General features: G+C 35.6%; 1 protein-coding gene across 3 annotated transcripts in view; it reads left to right on the plus strand.

Annotated features, from left to right (window-relative positions):
• Nucleotides 1–20,864, plus strand: part of LOC115436532 (cAMP-specific 3',5'-cyclic phosphodiesterase 4B-like) — a 122,867-nt gene that overhangs the window by 48,756 nt on the left and 53,247 nt on the right. For 2 of the 3 annotated variants that reach the window (XM_030159397.1, XM_030159398.1), the window contains exon 3: nucleotides 8,918–9,165. In XM_030159397.1, the coding sequence (XP_030015257.1) occupies nucleotides 8,918–9,165 (248 nt within the window). Of the gene's footprint in view, nucleotides 1–8,917; nucleotides 9,166–18,575; nucleotides 18,847–20,864 lie in introns of those variants that run through there. The other variant, XM_030159399.1, reaches the window with a different exon arrangement.

Raw genomic sequence — 20,864 nt, forward strand, 5'->3', positions numbered from 1 at the left:
CGAGTGCTCATCTCCCACATTTCATTTAAATTCTATAGCGCTTCAATAATTGATGCAGAATTTTTCTTCCTCTTTTCTGCTAGATTCAATAATTCAGGTATCACACCAAGCCATGGTGTTAGAGCTTCACTCTAAAAGCTGTCTCATTTGTATCACCTTCAAAAAGGATTTTTGGAAGTTACCCAGGGAGCACGAGAGTTGTTTAGACATCGCAGCCAAGAAAAGCTTTTCATCTTCATCAAGGAAAACACCCTTTCCACCTCTGTTTGACACTGGAGCTGCACTACGTCTGTGTGAGACTGATTGCTTTACCTTTCATGTTCTTTTACGACCGCATTCTGGCACATATGATAAATCCCGGTTTCTAAATTTACTACTGTTTTGAAATAAATAATCAACATCCGTTTCACCTACTCTTGGTTTATGCATAGGGATATCCTCAGAGTAAATCACCAATATTTCTTGCTCCAAAAGCCATTTGGAATGAGCACAAGGGATCAATGAAGAACTAGAATTACATGTCCAGTTGTCAGAGATGACGTCAATACACGATTGATACATAATTTGGCGGTGAATCAAAAACGGCTCTGTAACGTAATGACAATAGATCTTCTGGAATATCCTGTGTTCGACGAGGGATGTTGTGCATGTGAAAGTAGTCCAGATTCAGAGTTGACTGAAAAGATCTGTGTTTTGCTAGATTTAATTTTCACCCTTTTCCTGGGACAGGGGGAATGTGTCTTAAAGACAGCTTCGATAAATCAGACAAATTACATTTCCAAGAAGGAGTAGGAGAGTCAGCAGATCTTCGTTTACTGACAATCACAAAGGAAGGCAGACTCCCGTCTCCGTCTGTGGTTTCTCTAACTACGTCTTCTGCCCTATCAGTCATCCATTCTCGCCAAGAAGCTCTGCCTTTCTGGGTCTCATCCTTTCCAGCTTACTCCCTCAGTCGTGGTTTTTTCATGTCTGTTTAATAATTGTCCATCATTTTCAGTGGAAAGAGGAAGTGGGAGGATTTCCTTTATTTTGCCTCATAATCTGAAAGCTTCAGGAGGTGGAATTGATATAGATGGATGGATATAGATGACCTGATGTTCCAAGTAAAAGTGAAATATAGCAATAATTCATAATTCACATAAAAGACATAATTATTGTCAAGTAATAAGAAGTAATTCAGAGGTTACACAGAAGTGGAAATGGTTAGTTAAAGGTTAAATCAAGGCTGTATTGGAATTATTCGGTTAATTTCATGCAGATTCTGTACTAATTTAATAGTTTTATTATTCTCCTAATGAAGAAGAGGAGACATTTAGATTTGAAATATATATAATTAAGACATGTTTAACATTAATAAAAACTGAACATAACAGACATGACTTCATTAGAATATACAAAACATATTACTGAAATATTAAACCAAAGTATTAAGTTAAAATGTATATATATTAATGAGATGCAATGAGATGGTGTCATTAAAAGATGACCAGACAAACAATGTAGAAATAATAAGAAATTATCTTTCTGTTTTTTTTCACAAGTGAAGAAAGACTGTTATCATAATCATAATATACACTACAAACAAAAGTTAAGGATGTTTTTAATTTTTGTGGAATTTTTTTAGTTGGGGTTCTTGCACTACGCTTTTTACTTTTTTGTGTGTGAATTGACTTGAAACACATTTTTTTACTGACCAGACATAGTTTTATTTACAAATGGCAAAAATGACCAAAAAAAAGCCAAAAAAAAAAAAAATCTATATATATCCTTAACTTCTTGTTTGTAGTGTATGTCAAATAATTTCAATATACAGGGTTTCTACGCAAGTATGGAAAAGTATGGAATTTGATTGTATAAATTTCCAGGTCTGGAAAAATGTGGAAACTGGAAACAAATATATGGAAAAATATTCATGCTTCCAAGACTGTTACCTCTGTTCTATTTTCTAAAACATAAAATTATGAATATCTAAAAAGAAATGGATCGATCTGTTGTCTTAAGGTTGCTAGCACAGCTAAAATGTTTGTGTGACAGCACATACAGTAGGCTACACGTCCCAGAAAACATTTGGGCAGATTGACAAGTTGAATGCCCTGCCTTCTGCTCTTATCTTCTTCCAACCCAGTGTTTCTCAAAAAGTGGGACGGGCCCCCCCAGGGGGGCGCAAAGGCTTGCCGGGGGGGCATGGGATCATTCCTAAGTGTTTATTTTTTCTTCAGGTTTGAACATGTAGCGGGTGGAATTAATGTTTTAGCGTTGGTACACCCTGGACTCATTTTAGGGACGTACAACAAACAAATCTACTGCCATGGTGATCTGTCACTAGACTACACAAAAGAGTTTAGGTTTGGAGAGTGGACAAGGATTGGACTGGAAAAGAAAAATGTGCAGTGTTTCTGTTTTTGCACAGTTTGTACAGTTTGCACTTTGATGTTCTTAGATGCGCAACGTAAACGGGCTCATTGCAGCCACTGATATTGTTAAAATGTTCATCTTTGTTACCAAAATGTGTTTGTTGTTCTAAAAAAAAAGTTCCTTATTGTCATAGTTGTAAGATAATTACACATTTCCTATTTCTATTTTGAAAAATAATGCCTCAGGGAGCAGTCTTGTTGAGTTCATTTGTATTGTTCAATCAAAAATCTACATTATTTTTAATTTGCACAACAAATTATTCAAGGGAAAGCTTCTTACGATATTGATGTTTCTTTCAATAAAAGTAATAATTTCACCACAGGTACAATGTTGTTAGGGGTGAGGGGGGCTTGGAAATTTTTCATGCTCCAAAGGGGGGCCTGACAGAAAAAGACTGAGAACCACTGCGCCAACCCATTTTAAGGCCCGCTCATGTGTTGTCAATTTTCACTGCTGCTTTGACAGACAGGTGACATCCACACACTGTTCATGAGCGACCTATTCGACATGCCTTGTATTATCGTTGGCAGAATTCATAATGGGTAGATGGAAATTCTCTGACGACTGAAGTCTGAAAACATCTGGAAATTAGGGTGTGTAAAAAGTATGGAACATTGGAATTTCAAATGTGTAGGAACCCAGAATATAGCGGTGATGGCGTGACAGGCCTTGGTTCAGTGAGATTTACGTGTGCTTGCATAAAGTTTGTGTGGGAGTCTTGACTTGTGCTGGAAGCTGGTTGTTTCTTGACATTTCTGTTTACTGTAGCTAGTGTTGTATATTTACTGCTGTAGTGAAACAGAATAGAGACACTAAGAGAGAAGAGTTTGCCGAAAAATCAACACAAATGGTCTACACTGGAAATCTCTGTACAAGTTATTATGGAAGTAGAAAGTTATTAGCATAGAAATGAAGTTGGACATGTCAACAAATGATGCACTCCAACACAAAACAGACTCCCACATTATAAATGTCATGAAAATATACACACAATTGCAAATCTTACATATTGATCTTAAATAAATAAAAATTAAATTAAGTGCATAAATAGCCAATGCAGTGCAAATATGCACTTATCAAATCAATGCAAAAAGGATGAATGTGGATGTAGTTGATCAAGTGGCCACATACATACAGGGGTCCACATTGATAACCTTCTTTGCTGGAAACCACGCATAGAAAACTTGTGCAATAAGACTGTATTTTCTAAGATGACTGAGGCTGTATGGGGGTCAGCAAGCGGATTATGCTGATTTTTTTACAGAGCTATTTTAGAAAGCCTCATTAGATACGGCATCACAGCCTGGTATGGCAACCTATCAGTACAACTAAACAACAGGCTGGCCAATATGCACAAAACAGGAATGAAGATTATAGGTATGAGAGAATATCAGTCCATAGATAACACTGGGTTACAAAAAAATGTTTTTTGCAAGTTGTCTAGGTTTTTTTCAACTGAATTAGGACCATTTTGCACCGCTAAATCCAAAAATGACATCTGTTTTTCTCAATCAGGTCAGGTTTTTTTGCTAATTTGATTTTGAAAAATTTGATCTTCTCACAAAATATAATAATTAATACCCAAATAAGATTGGTAAGCACACTGTATGAAACTTGTGACTTGATTCCTGTTAGGTACAATGGTGTATTCACCGCAGATGTAGCAGAATACGTCAGGCTTATTTTTGCAAGATCTTCTAGTCGAAGCCATTTCATTCACCTGTAATATTAAAAAAAACATTAATCATAAATTGGCAAAAGTAAAATCTTCAGAACTCGTTTATTGCAAGAAATATGAAAGAATTTTGTATCATATGATGTGAAAATGCCCATAAATGTAAGCAAAAATGTTAAAAAGCCAATATGTAGCATAGTTCAGAAAGTTGACCGGATTGAGCAAAATTAAAGTGATTTTTGGATTCAGCACACCAAAATGATCCTAAATCAGCTCAAAAAACTTAAACAATAAATTTGTTGTTGACCAGTGTAATCAGTAGAACCAGTCGGTCATGAAACAAGCAACAAAAATCTCTTCAGACCCGACTCATCCATTGTCCTCTGAATACGAACGTCTTCCATCAAGAAGAAGATTTCGTATGCCAAAGTGCAAAACCAACCGTCTCAAATTATCATATGTCCCAACGTCCATTAAGCTGCTGAACAATGTTAAGAACTAGTGCAAAGGAGCAATGTGCAACAAACACACAGCACTTTAGCACTTAGCACTTTTTTTTGTCTCCCTGCACTTTAGTCGTCTTTATATGTTCTGTGTTGTGATTGTCATGTGTAGTCCATGTCTGTTTTATATGACAGACTGTCTTTGTTATAATGTGTCCACGTGATGATGTTTTTTTATCTTGTCTGTGAAGCAATGATATGTAGCACTGTGCACAAGATGAATTTCCCCCAGGGGACAATAAAGCTTATTTTACTTTACTTTTTTACTTTTACTTCACTTTGTTTTATTTTACTTTTTTACTTTACTTTAGAAGTTTTTCCAATTGATTGAATTGGTTTCGGCTTTGAGATGCTTTTAAGGAACATTGTTGTTACACTTATAGTACCTTTTAAAATAATGGTGATGTTTTATATCTATGTTCTTATCAGTTTTAAGTTTGTTTTTAGTACTGACTTTCATTGTGGTTATGTATATTAGTGTGGATGTATGGCTGTGATTTCCATTTTGTGTAACTTCTGCTGCTGTGATCTTGGCCAGGACACTCTTGAAAAAAGGATTTTTAATTTTTGTGTTGAAAAAAGGATTTTTAATCTCAATGAGTTTTTTTTTCCTGGTTAAATAAAAGTTATAATAACTAGGAAAGCACTCGGAGAGCGCAGACCTCCGCCAAGACAGATCAGCCCCCCCCCCCCCCAATCACGACCAAAATTTAATCATTTGTTTCTTGTGCCAGTATCAACATTTCCTGAAAATTTCATCCAAATCTGTCCATAACTTTTTGAGTTATCTTGCTAACAGACAATCAGCCAGACAAACAAACTCTGATATATTAACTTAGTGGTTAATATAATGTCTTACTGCACTGGTTTTGTTTCTTGAATGTGAGTGAGGCTTTAATTCTTTCCATGGTCTTTTAACCCTTTCATGCATGAATTATGAGAACATTAATGAAGATTTTTTTTTTTTCCTGAGTGTTTTTATTCCTCTTTAAGCATGAAAAAAAAAATTAAAAAAAATTATTAACCTATTTTTCATGGAGTTACAAAAATATCCACTCAGTTGGACATATGTTTAATTTTAGAAGCAAAAGAAACATGTATTTACTGAAATACTGCGTGAAAACTATGAAATAAAAACATGTTTAATGCTGCTAATCTGATGTTTTCTCACATTTTAACATGCCTGCATGCAGATAGTATGCAAAATAAAAACCTTTTTGTTTAAAAAATATGAAACACTTAATTACAGTCTAATAACAATTAGCAATTTTTTAAAGTCAAACATGTTACTGCAGATTAGGTTTATCTAGAACAGCAAATTTACAGTAATGGTATGAATTACAGTGTATGGGATGATGCGTAAGTATCCACTGTGTTGGCTGATATGAAAATAAAACAAACAAAAAAAAAAAACATAAATATGCAAGAGACCAGCTTTGAACAGCTGTCCACTGTACTAATCATTGTGCATGAAAGGGTTAAGCTACTTAATTGGGGGGAAAAAAATAAACACTTTTGAAATGTTACCTTGAGTTCTGTGAAATAGCAGAAGGAATTTTTAACTGTTTCATCAAAACATTCCGCTGCTTCAGGGACAAAACAAATGGTTCCAGCCTTGAAGCTTAATATGTGCATTTTTGTAAATCTCTTAGTTTGTTGAACTGTGGTCAGCTGTCTGCTCTGACGACAGTGAGGTCGGGCCGTGACTTCACTCTTTCTCCTTCTCACACTTGATCCCACGCCGTCAGTTTTTCGCTCATTTTTTCCGTCTCGTCCCTTGCACCACACACATGCACAAATGTACTTGCGCACACAGACAAATAACTTCTTGTTTGCTAGCAGAAGTATTCTAGGAATTCCTCGATCCCCCACTGCATCATCCTGCCTCCGTATGTGCCTTGTTCATTTGGGGCTGTCGGTGTGTTTCATTAAACGCTTACATACGATGAAATAAACCACAGAGTGATGTATGTAGAATGGGTTCTGGCAGCCCGCCTCTGTTTCCTCTATTGCCTGGCTTGTTTACAACCAGTCATTGCAGTCAAGCACCCTGGCATCCTTACGGGAACCTTCACACTCAACCAGACACATTAAACACAAAATTTATATTCTGCACAGCCTCATAAAAATGTCAATTGGCACCTCGAGTGTCGAGGGCCGTGAATAGGCTTTGATCAAGCTATTAATTTTTCCCTGTGTGATGAAGTACATTAAAATATAAATGCAGCCAATATTCTGTATGGTCCTTTGTTAAATCAGGGTTACACGCAGGGCAACGCAGATTGTTTAGTTTGTGTTTAAACAAACTTGGCACTTTGTAAACCGGAGCAGAAGTGATTCGAATGCTGTCTGGATGTGATGAAAATGTGGCCAAAATTTCAGAAAATCAGCAGCAGAAAATATGAACTGATATGTAATATTCCCTTCCACCATGATCATAATGAATATGTGAGCTGATTCATTCATTATTTTGATTTAAATATTTCGCATGATGTACTACTTGAGTTATTTATTGAAGAGCTGATAGAAGCTAATACAAGAGCTGAAGACAGTTTTTTAACCTTTCACCCCCAAAATAAAGAGCTGCTCTGGATTTTACAACGTAGTTCCAAACTCTTTCATTTCTTTCTGTAAGTCTAACTTGTGTTTCTGCAGTTCTTCATACATAGTGGTGTCTAATATGTAGGGGTGTGTATTGGCAAGAATCTGGCGGTACGATACTAATCACAATACTAGGATCCCGATACGATATATTACGATATATCATGATACACTAGATATTTGCACAAATACTAAACACATTTTGATTTGATCAGAACAGGATCTAATGCTATATCACCAAACTTTCCTCTGTAAAAACTTAAACCTTAAATTCTGTTTTACAGACATTACAGTTTAAGATCCTGCTCAAATGTTCATATTCTATTCGTTCAGAACTAACTTCATCGCATTATTTTTGTGCAATCTCAACAAAGGAACTAAAATCTGCCTCTTTAGGAAGCTTCAAATAACCATTATTTAATAAAACAGTGTTAAAATAATAATAAATAAAACATAAACAAAATAGAAAACCAAAAAACAAAAAGGAACCTGTGCAATATCTACATTTCATTAAATACTTAAAAATATCAATACAGTATCGTGAAATGAAATATCATGATATATTGCAGAGCCGATATTTTTTTACACCCCTACTAATATGTCCTTTATATTTATCATTATTGTATTATTTTAAGAAACATTAGTCTCCTTATTGATCCCCACATGCACACATGTATAATTATTCACAGTCCGTATCATTCCATGTATTTCTTTTACCTTTTATCAGTTCACCTTGCATGCATTCAGATGTTAATACACATTATGACTGTGTCTGTGTTTGTGTTGTTTTGCAAAATAACATTTACAGTAACTGCTTTACATTTCATACATGTATTGACTTGACATTAATTACCATTTTATTCTTCTTCCTTTGTGCTCACTGTAGGGAATATATACATGAGTAAAATAATCTCAGAATGGCTACAAATATGTATTATATGATCTAGAAAATATTGTGGATCATGAAAAAATTCAAAACATTTAGCCTATAGTTACTTCAGAGGATGAAAAACATGGGATGTCCATCATAGGGGTCAACTGTCTGAGTAGTGTAACTGTGACAGGTTAAAATGCCTTATTTTTTTGTAGGTTAAAAAGCGCGTTGTTTTTGTGAATATATTATATATTATTTTTGTGTATATATTAATTGTGAATATGCTCCTGGAGCTGTATAATGGTAAGTAGTTTTCCATCATGAAAGAGAAATAATAGTATTATTAAGAGTATTCCACTATAGCGGAATACTCGTCCTTTTTTTTTTTTTTAGTTGAATTGCCCAGCCCTACTTCTAAATTCCACTCAGATCCACCAAAATCCTTGATGACCCAGTTTTCCACCAGCCCCTAAATGTAGCATGCATTTGTTGATCCGAGTATCAAAACTCTACAGGCAAATCTAACCAGATCAATGCGCGTCAGACACACTTTTTACAATTTGCAAAAGAATTTACAAATATTTTTTAGACTTCAGTGTGTGTGTCTGCAAAAGTGGAAAATAGTTAAGTCTGTGAAGTTGAAATAAAAATCTGGACATGACATATTAATAATCATTCAGATTCTGATTTGTGCACATTTGTGGAGTCCCAAAAATTACACATTCATCATTTTAGACATTTTTAAATCATATTTTTCAGTTGTAGATCATGCACATACACACTAGAACCTAATCCTGAGACTTTATCATATCAATAATTTATCACCATATCTTTCCTTCTGTCTGTCAGGAGAGTAAGGAGCCCCCCGGGGGACCAGTCTCCACCAGCGGCACCCTCAGTGTAGAGGTGTGCAAAGTCCATAGACGATTTTCTGGCAACTTGCAGCTGCCTCCGTTGTCATGGCGACAGGCGGAGAAGGAGAGAGACAGGGGAAGGCCGCTGACACCTGAAGAGGATCCAGTGACACGAACTAGACCCACAAGCCTGCCCATCGCCTCCCTGCCACGCATTGACATCACACAGGCCGACCCTGACAGGTAAGGCTTAAAAAAAAAACAAAAAACTAAAAAACATGATTTTTACTTCTCAGAGTCTGTCCTCAATAGTACATTTGTGTTTTAAAACCCCTGCCAAGAACATTACTCTGGTATTTTAGGATCCATAAAGCAGACACTTTTAGCCCTGTTTGAGTCTGTAATGGGAGACTGTTGGAAACGGATGCAGACATTTGAGCTCGCTACCTGATTGGGTTTTATGTTCTTGCCTGATTCATCACGACCCTATCATGTGACCCTTTCCGGAATAAAACAGGACATCGCTTTGACTACCAGCTGTTAATTCACATGGATACCAAATTACATGCATTTCTGCTCTTGTTGTCTCTGCCAATAAATGATGTGCAGTTAAATTCCACATTTTATCATGATCCTGTTGAATACATTCATAAGAGGCTGTTATTCAAGCAATTTGTGAACATTTCCGTGTCCAGTGGGCAGGCTGGTAACACACTGCGCAGGGTTTATGTGACCTAAAAAACCTACAAAATAATCATGTGGAAAAAAATAAGCAAAACATTTGCATAGAATAAAGTAGAAGGATAAAATAAGGAGGAGTTAGAGCTTTTGAAATTAAAAGTAAAATGCTTTTTTTTTTTTTTTTGGATCCATTTTTTGAATTTATTTTCATTGTGCATCTCCAGAAATACAATACAAAAAAAGAAAGAAACTGACATTTTCTGATATAAGATTTTCTGACACACAAAGTATAAACCCCATAAAATCCTTTTTTTTTTTTCTTTTTTTAACTTTTGATTTAGATTTTTGCACAATATAAAACAGAACAAAACATCTGAGACAGGACATAAATTAAAAAAATTAAATAAATAAATTAAACCACATAGTATTATTATTATTACAAATATTATACTACATCTATAGATACATTGCCAAATATCGAAATATTCATATATTTGTATACATATGCACACATCTATATAAATACAAAAGACCTCATGTCAGGGCTTATAAGAGCAATTCTCGTCAACAACCCAAAAAGTTTAATTATACAAATAGTCTTCGACCATGTGCCATCTCTGTTTAAAAAGATCCATTTTCATTTGTAATGATGCGGTCATTCTTTCCATAGTGTACACTTGTTTCAGTCTTTGTTTCCATTCTATTACCGTTGGTGATTTGACACTCTTCCAATTTACTGTTACTATTTTTTTAGCAATCAATAGTAAAATATGTAAAATATATCTCCTCTCTGCATTAAAATCATTGACCGGTATGACTCCAAGCAAATAGAACAAAACATTTGAAGGGACTTCTCTTTTTACTTCTCTTTTTCAATTTCTTCTTTGATATTTTTCCAGTATATAAACAAGCTCAGACAGTCCCAAAAATCCTTTTTTTTTTTTTTTTTTTTAATTTTATTTTGCTTTAATATTGTAGTGCTTTTGTAGGGAAAAGTGTTCTACGTCTAGTTTTGTTTAGATTTGCAAAGCAGCAGCAAAATTAGAAGTGACATTTCTTTTTTTATTATTCTTTTTTTTTTTTTTACTTCAGAGCAGTGTTTTCAACATTGTGTTTTCCTCCTGTTCTTAACTGCTGCTTCCAGTAATAACAGTGCCCCTGTGCCAGCAGAAAAAACAAAACAAAACATGCAATGTACTTATTTGTGAAGCTTCAGACAATTCAAGGCATAATTTTATTATTATTCCTTTGTGCTCCTAGGAGGTAGAGTGCCGTGCTGTGTGGTGTGTGAGAAGCCTGAAAATAAGGGATATGTAGAAGAAGTAGCTGATGAAAGGCAATTTTCCTTGTCCATCCACTTTCTTTGTACCACGGTGACTCAATTCACCAAACTACAGATGATTATGGGCTCTCTTCAATGGACCTATTGTCCGCTGACTTTGTCATTTTTTGTGTTCGTCTCTACAACACAATTGTGCTCCAGTGTTTTTTAAAAACATGGGTCACATTTACCTTGACTAAAGGTCAGAAGATGGAAAAGCTTTTGCTACTGTTATTAAATTACACTGTGAATGTCAATCTTTTCATGTGTTATTTTCCAGTTTTTGCTGATAGGCCAATTATTGTGCTCGGTGTTATCCTAGATCTGGATACACATTGTAAATATGAGCAAAGCAGGGTATCAAACATCAGTCTTTTATGCTTCATGTAGAGCATTCGCTTGTGCTGTTACATGGATAAGATGTCTGGGAAGAGGGTGTTGTCTTAAAGGAGCTTAATGTAGTATTACTACTTTCAAATTAAGGTCAAATTTTAGGTCGTAGTATTAGTTATGACCTAAAATATCAATAGAATGATCAGAAGAAAGAGAGCACATAAAAAAAACAGTGATGATGTAGGTTAAGGGTGGGGCTAAAGTCATCTTTCACCTTTCACATATTAAACTAGAACAGCAGACCCCCCACCCCCACCCCCACCCCCACCCCCCGATCATCACCAAAATCAAAATGTAATCATTTACTCTTTGTGCCAGTATCAACATTTCCTGAAAATTTCATCAAAATCCTTCCATAGCTTTTTTAGTTATCTTGCTAACAAACAGACAATCAACCCCCCCCCACCACCACCACCACCTCCCTGAATCACCACCAAAATTTTGTCATTTGTTCCTTGTGCCAGTATCAGCATTTCCTGAAAATTTCATCAACCCCCTCCTCATCACCACCAAAACTTAATCATTTGTTCCTTGTGCCAGTATCAAATTTCCTGAGAATTTCATCCAAATCTGTCCATAACTTTTTGAGTCATCTTGCTAACAGACAGATGAACAAACAACGCCCCCCCCACATCAACTCCAAAATTTAATCATTTGTTCCTTGTGTGAGTATCAACATTTCCTGGAAATTCCATCCAAATCCATCCATAACTTTTTGAGTTATCTTGCTAACAGACAGATGAACAAACAAAAAATCCCGCCCACCCCCCGCCCCTCCCCCGCCCCCGCCCCAGTCCGCCGTTACACTTGGCGGAGATAAAAATAACTTAAAATAAGGGTTTTGTGAATGAAGTGCACTGAAATTATAGCAAAGAACAGTTTATTGGACTGTAGAGATATGTAAAGGGCCAAGTATTTATGTGTCCACTAGAGGGAGTAGTGAGTCACTCTGCTGGTTTCCATGGTGAGAGAAACTACCAGTATGGAGCATTTGACCAAAGTATCAAAAAGTGGCCAGATGGGATGAAGAACCACTAAGAAACAACTTTTAGAGTCAAAGAAAGTGACAAAGTGATGCTCCAACCCTCTGGAACTCTCTCCCACCAACCATCCGACACTGCTCTGACCTCAACACCTTCAAATCCCTGTTAAAAACTTATTTATTTAAGACTGCTTTTAATGTTTAATTGTTTTATATTAATGTACCTGCCTTTTGCACCTGCTTTTTATCTGTTTTTAATGTGTTTGGTTTCTGTTTTTATCTGCTTTATGTAAAGTGTCTTTGAGTACCATGAAAAGCACTATACAAATAAAATGTATTATTATTATTATTATTATTATTATTATTAATAATAAAACTAGAAACAGTGTAGTTGTTTTCATCCTTGGACACAGCTCTAAATGAAAACAATGGAGTTTGATGCTGAAATCACAGCGTTTTTCTCCACTGTTGAGTTTGATTATGAAGCTTATAAAGTTATATGATGTTATTATCTTTTTTGCTAAGTTGCTGTTTGTTGATCTGCGGTTCAGACTAAACTGTGACAGTTCTGACCTTGTTTTTATGATTCCAAAGAGATCTTTAGTGCAGCTATTGGCAACACAAACCATAAAATGCAGTTGATTTGTGGTTTTATTGTGGTTAAGCAAACAGAGCTATAATGTAAACTATTAACTGACTTAGCTAGCATCAATTAAAAAGACACAGTGTTTTTTTTTTGTTTTTTTTTTTTTTAACCAACTGTCAAAATAAGTGGCTGTGAGTTTTAGTTTAAAGGAGAAAACTAGATGATACCATAATACAGATGTGTGTAACCAATGAGCTTCATATTTTATTCAGTGAGTGATACAGTCTATGGATACATAGTGTTGATTCACTGGTGGTTTTGTGGTAGTAGTAGTAGTGTTAACAATTTGATTTCATCTGTTTAGTTGAATCATGTCAGCTTACTGCAGGCCAAGTTTCCCATCTGTTATAATAAAAAGACTGAAGTCAGGAGCTCAGCATTTAAAAAAAAAAAACAAAACAAAAAAAAAAACGGCACAGATGCAACAATACCATCTGAAGCAACATATATAACAACAAAAAGTAAACAAAAAACAAAAAGTGCAAAAAATGGTTCCCAACTGATATGCAAAATGCAACACAGCAAAACAATCTCTCAAATGCTAAAATTATGCTAAAATTGTGCGTGCAAATTTAGATGAGCTGTTTCACAGGGAACAAAGGAGTCTCATTACACTTGAACCATCAGTGTCTGAATCTGATAGAAGGAACAGTTTCATATACAGAGTAAAGGGGGCTTTTAACATCTCACTTGACTGGACAAGAAACATAAGAAAGGATCAAATGGACCTGATTAGTCTGATTTTTAAGTATTTTCGAATTAAGAGGGAATTCAGATATAACAGTCTGCTTGAATTAAAGGAAAGGTTCAAGATTCACTTTATTGCCATTACATGTAGTATATACATGAAACAAAATCAGCACTCAGGACCAGCAACGTACATCGTAAAAAATCTTATAAAATTGAATCCTGTATTAAAATAATAACAGTAAAACCTAATAATAAATAATGAATAAATAATGCATAGATACTGCAGTGCATGAAATGTAGAGCAAAAAAAGAAAATTTAGGACAGAAAATGAGCAGATGGGATGAGAACTGCAAAGAAACAACTAATAGAGTCAAAAGAAAGTAACAACATGATAAAAGCTAGAAGCACTGTTGTTGTTTTCACCGCTGGACACAGCCGTAAATGAAAAGAATGGAGTGTTGATGCTGAAATGGTAGCATTCCTTCTATAAGGGTGAGTTTGATTATGAGGCTTATAAGGGATAAAGTTATTATGGGATGTTATTATCTTTGCTGAGTTGGTTGTTTGTTTAGCCATGGTTCAGACTAAACTGACAGTTCTGACCATGTTTGGGCAATTTCAAACAGATCTTTAGTGAAATTATTATTTTGTTATTATTATTATTATTATTATTATTTATTTATTTTTTATTTTTTTTTATTTTTTTTTTTACTGAAAATGAATCCACCTGTCATAACATTTTTACACATTACTAAAACTAATATTAACTTGTATTGGCAGTGGCAGTATTGTCATGGAGTTTGATGCTGAAATTGCTGTGTTTCTTCTACACAGGTGAATTTTAGGTTTGAGGTTAATAATAATAATAATAATAATAATAATAATAATAATAATAATAATATAGCGCTTTACATTATTTATTATTTTGAGTCCTTTTGATTTTGCCTACAAACAATATAAAGAAATGTTTACTATACCCATGTTTGGTATCTTTTTTTTTCAGCACAACTTCATCTATCTTATCTGCCTATTGTTTTTTCCACTTTAACCTACTATATCAACATAAAAGGACAAAAAACACACAGAAATATAAAATCTGATTTGAAAAATATATATAATTTATTGCATAAATAACACAACGAAGCTTAACGACCCTTTTCAAAGACTTTGAAAGTGAATATTGGTTCCAAATATTATTAAAATTATTATTAAAATTAAAACTGTAATAAATTCAAAGTATACTCAAATATTTGACATAAAGTCATATCTTTACATAGGCGTTCTCTCACCCCTCCAGTCCTCCCAGTTTCCGATCCGGTTCCAGTGGGGGTCATTCTCACCCTTACTTGTAATGCTAATGCAGTCTGTGGATTAGAATCCGCAGATTGTTGTGTCCCTTTAGAAAAAATAACATATAGCCTAAGAAAGTCATATAAAACTTTTGTCAGAATTTGGCAACCTTACTTAGACTATGTAGGTGCAATTGTAATTTAACTGGTCTTATTGTGTCATGCCATGTGTCCTTTTGAACAAAAAGTAAGACCAGGAGCTTTTTTTTTTTTTTTTTCGAGGGAGGGAGGGGGGCAGTATTTGTCACATTTATTTGTTCCATTGTTCTCTCTCTTCATTTGTAAAATGAAAATTCGAAAACCAAAATTAAAAAAAAAAAAAAAAAAAAAAAAAGAATCAGCAGATTTGGCCAGTTTTTTCCATTTTGAAAAAGGACAAAAAAATGATGAAGATATGGTCAGAAATATAATAATACTTGTATTCTCATTTGTTTGCGACTGTTTCAAACTGTCATATCTCCGGTTGTATTTGTTCTATCAACATCAATTAAACAGTGGGATAGTGTTTCAAGTTTGCCTTTTCAAATGCACTTGTCCCCAGTGGTCTACGTGACCGACTTCCGATGCTATGATGTGTTAAAAATGTCATGTGATTCAGTCACAGGGCTGTGACCGTGGACCCCTAAGGGTTAACTTGGCGTGAGTATTCCACTTCAAAAAGTAATTAAAAGACCCATCTCTAGTTGACAGGTTAATCGAATCGTGAGGTCAGTGAAGATTCGCACCTTTAGCTGTCACAATGCCACTCATGCAGGGCTGATGCTGTTAATATTGGCTGAGGACTTTGACCACGGTGCACTCCAAGATGTGTTTGCAAACAGATGGTGAACGAGCGTCTCCGTTGGCACAGATGCTTCACAGTAGCAAACACATGGTGAGGATTAGGTCAGTGTATAAACACAGAATGTCTGACAGCCTGAAAGGCAATAAAATAAACTCCAACTATAAACTGGATTTTTGTAGTTTATCATCCCTGTTTCAGAAGAGTTATGGCAGGTACACAGTGATTCAGGATGTATTTAATAACACTCAGAGAGCTTTATTTAGCAGGACTGGGGTTTATTTCCAGTTGCCAAAAATGCTTCTGCGCCAGGATGAGTTACAGTATGTAGTGGGATTTATCACAGAGATGTAAAACACTGGAAAGAGACCCTGACGATAACATATGAAGAGTCTGGTGATTTTAATGGGATCCGGACTTGGAGTTATGCTGTTTCTTTTTCTGTCCCAGAGCGCTCTATCCTTAGACCTGATAATAGCATCATAAACAACTCATAACTGGAATAGCAGGAATGTAAACAGGCCGCTTCCCTTTTCTGCTGTTTCACTTTCACTGTTTGTGCTCTGTGGAATTTTGGCAAATGAATGTGTACTGATAAAATTCACAGTATTGGTCTCTTTCTCGGTGCTTGCCATTACAACACCACTTTTGCATGTGTTGAAATGTGACCGATGATGCAACCAACCATTCGGGCATTATTTCGCCATTTTTTTGTTTGTAACGTTGAAATTGTGCGAAGGACAAGAAGAGCAGAGGCTGTTGCTGAGTTTTTTGGGGTTTTTTTGTCCAGAATTTACTGTATTTAAGAGAAACATGCCCTGGGCCTCGACATATATACATTCAAGGAAAAAAGAAATGCACCACTTTCATTTACTCGATTTTTTTCAGAAATGTGACAGTTATTGCAAAATTGCAAACCACAATAAGTTCAGTTCTATTCTGAGTCAAAATGAAATGATTGTTTTCCTGGTTCCGGTTGATTTATTTTGATTAGCAATAAGAACTGTATTTTTGCATTCCTCACCCATGTCTGCTCATGAGTGAAACTCAGATGAATTGGACCTCTCCTCAATTGTGCACAACCATTCCCTATAAAAAGACACCAAAATGGAGCAAAAACACATTTGTCCACAATGCCACGACTACTGCAACTGGAGAGAGATCGGGCCATTGCCGGCCGAAACCTGTTACGGAGATGTGACAGCCGACTGGGATGGTCCTGTGCAGCGGTTGTAACACGTGGTCGACCAGATCTGAGACGGTGGTTGGAGGAGCCGGTGGTGTGGTAACACTCAGCAAGGCGTACAACGGTAGAGTGGTGGACTCCAAACACCCTGGCTACGGCCCGTCTGCTCCGTCCAGCTTGAAACATGCCAATGGCCCAGTCTCTCTCCTGTTGCAGTAGTCATGGCAATGTGGACAAATGTGTTTTTGCTCCATTTTGGTGTCTTTTTATAGGGAATGGTTGTGCACAATTGAGGAGAGGTCCAATTCATCTGTGAGTTTCACTCCTGAGCAGACATGGGTGAGGACTACAAAAATACAGTTCTTATTGCTAATCAAAATAAATCAACCAGAACCAGGAAAACAATCATTTCATTTGGACTCAGAATAGAACTGAACTCATTGTAGTTTGACATTTTGCAATAACTGTCATATTTCTGAAAAAATCGAGAAAATGAAAATGGTGCGTTTCTTTTTTCCTTGAGTGTACTTGGATTTATTTGGGAATTTCTTCATTTTTTTTCAGTTCATTCCATTCCATTTAGTGCTTATTTTGATTTTAATGTTGTGCAAGCATACACTGCCAATACAACTTAATATTAGTTTTAATGATGTGTAAAAATGTGATGACATGTGGATTCATTTTCAGAAACAAAAACAAATAAATAAAATAATACCTTCACTAAATATCTGTTTTGAAATCGTCCGAACAAGGTCAGAACTGTCAGTTTAGTCTGAACCATGGCTAAACAAACAACCAATTTAGCAAAGATAATAACATCCCATAATAACATTATACCTTCATAAGCCTCATAATCAAACTCACCCTTTTAGAGGAAACACTACCATTTCAGCATCAAACTCCATTATTTTCATTAGAGCTGAGTCCAGTGGTGGAAACAACAGTGCTTGTATTTTTTTTTTTTTTTATATCACTTTGTCACTTTCTTTGCTTTTTAAAGTTGTTTCTTAGTGGTTCTCATTCCATCTGGCCACTTTCTGATGCTTTGGTCAAAGGCCTGTGGTGTTAGTTTTCCAGCACAGTGACTCACTACTCCCTCTAGTGGTCACATGCATCCTTACAATCTAATACATTGCCATCTCTTGGCAGAACTTTATGACTTTTTATTCTAAAATGATACTTTAGGTAATTTTTTAATGTGTAAAAGGATAAATACTACTATAGCGGAGCCCAACCCTTTAACCCCCCTAGAGCCCCCACCCAATTTAACTACAGGATATGCAGCTCCATGAAGTCTGGGAGACTCTCTTTCGTACCAGTTTCTGCTCAGAATATTTTAGTCATCTCATATCACCTGCTGTTGTGATGATCATGTTGTGGTACTGACGGTGAAGTCGAAAGATGCTCCGCGTAGAAATCTGTCAAATGAAAACCCAGCTTTTCCCTTTTTTTTTATTATCCCCTATTCCACTGCAAACTCTGCTACAGCTTTTATAGGACATCATAGGTGGCCCAGAAGAGAGCGGGGAGGGGATGATAAATACACGGACTAATCTGCAGTTGGTTTAATACGGAGGGAAAAGGGACAGGCGGTCAGATAAACAGAGCCACAGCCAGTCCAGTCCCTGTATTCCAGCCCAGATCCGCCTTCAAGCGACTGACTGCCAAGCCTATTCCAGCACGTGGCCTGTTACTGGACAGAAAGGGGGTCTGTTGGCTTTTGTGTGTGTTCACGTATGAGTGAGCAGTCGCAGAATCAGTGTTTTTTGGCTCCAGATGAGAAAGGAGGAAGAGGAAGAGAGAGGATGATGTTACGGAGGTCACCAAGGTGCAGAGTCGGACACTTTGACTTCAGCGAGGAAGTGATTAGTACAGTTCATCTGACGGCTCCAAGGTGATTCTAAGACTTCTTTGTGTTTTTTTTTTTTTTCATTTATTTATTATTTTCTCCTTTAAAAATATGGCTTTTAGTGAGTATATTTTCTATAGTATGATGTGCTTTTTTTTTTTTTTTTTTTCATGTACTTTAAAGGTTGAGTGTTTGGTAGATCATAAACTGTCTGCACATTCCATAAAGAAGCAAAAGATTAAAAATGAAAGTTTTATTTTTCATTTATTCACTTTCTACATCTGGATATACCATTAATTTTACAGTCTAGGTCTAAACTGAGACTGTGCAGTTTCCTGCCCTTGTCAGATTAAGAGATAAGATTGTTATAGGCAAAGCATGTTGTTAATGTATTTTGAAGCTGGGATTTTGATGACGCAAAACCAAACACGGGTGACGTTTTTCTTTCAGCGTGTGTGTAATTAGAGTTTGCACTTTTGCATTAATCTGAGCTCTTCTGGCAGAGGTGTGGGACTGAGTATCTCAGTGGGATATCGCCTAGTTAATCCCACATGTAGCAGAAATTACAGAGGCGGAGGGTAAATGTGGGGCAAACAGTGAAGTGGCCTCTGTGACAGCCAGTGCATTAGAAATATGCAGAGCTTGTGAGAACTAGGGATTTTTTTTTTTTCTTTTTTTTCTTTCTTTTTTTTTTCTTGTAGATACTATTTATTTCAGTGCAAAATGTAGTTTTGCAGAATCAATGAGCCTGTCTGCATCTATTATCCAAATAAAACCAGGACTTGTCAGAGTTTTTTTTTTTTTTTTTTTATAATTCATGGTCCGGGGCATCTGCTTTGATACATTGACCCCTCACCTCTAAACTCCGCTTCATCTGACCTAATGATCTGGTTACACAATAGCTGGTCTTCTACTACTGCACCCACTCTATGGGAGTGAGTAGATTACATCCTTCAGATTGCAGTGGGCAAGACTGCAGACTTTAACTCAACTTTTTGGCTGCATTTTTTTGTTCAAATGTTTAAATCAATGCAAGGTAAGGTAGGTTTATTTATATAGCACAGTTCATGTACAAGACAATTCAAGGTGCTTTACATAAAACATTAAAAGCATTAAAGCAGAAGCAGTAAAAAGTATAAGCATGAGGGAAAAAAAAGATAAATAGATAAAACAGATAAGCAGATAAAACAGATAAAAACTTTAAGCTTAAAAGAAACAATGCACTGTTTTATATTGCATTATTAACGAACTGCACTCTATTTATTACGTTATCTTTTATACCACAGGTGTCAAACATGCGGCCCGGGGGCCAAATCCAGCCCACCAAAGGGTCCAGTCCGGCCCTTGGGATGAATTTGTGAAATGCAAAAATTACACTGAAGATATTAACAATCCTTTCAGTTCAGGTTCCACATTCAGACCAATATGATCTAAAGTGGACAGGACCAGTAAAATACTATCATAATAACATATAAATAATGAGAACTCCAAATTTTTCTCTTTGTAAATGTAAATATTTTCATGTATTTACAATAAAACAAAGTATAACTTTGCAAAAAATATGAATAATCTGAACAAATATAAACAACCTGACATGTCTTAAGAGAACTAAGTTCAATTTTAACAATATTCTGTCTGTTATTAAATGTTTTGTGTGTTTGTAGATCCACTGTGATCTGTAAGTTATAATGTACATGTGTAAATGATAAACTGAGGCAGAATATTGTTAAAATTACACTTATTTTTTCAGTTTGTTCATGTTATTCACATCTCTTTAAAGGATAGTTTGTAGATGTAAACCTTTTCATAATGTAAATTTACTTTTAAAACAGAAAAGTTTGGAGTTGACATTATTTATATATTATTATGTTATTATTTCACTGGTTCGGCCCATTTCAGATCAAATTTAGCTGAATGTGGAACTGAACTAAAATGAGTTTGGCACCCCTGTTTTATAGATTAATGAAGATGAGGATGTTTATTCTAGAAACATCTCTTATCTAACTATTTTTCCTGAGTTTGAATGAACAGAGCCATGACAAGCATAATCCACTGAGACAGAG

The sequence above is a fragment of the Sphaeramia orbicularis genome, chromosome 17, assembly GCF_902148855.1.
Source record: "Sphaeramia orbicularis chromosome 17, fSphaOr1.1, whole genome shotgun sequence".
Classification (NCBI taxonomy): domain Eukaryota; kingdom Metazoa; phylum Chordata; class Actinopteri; order Kurtiformes; family Apogonidae; genus Sphaeramia; species Sphaeramia orbicularis.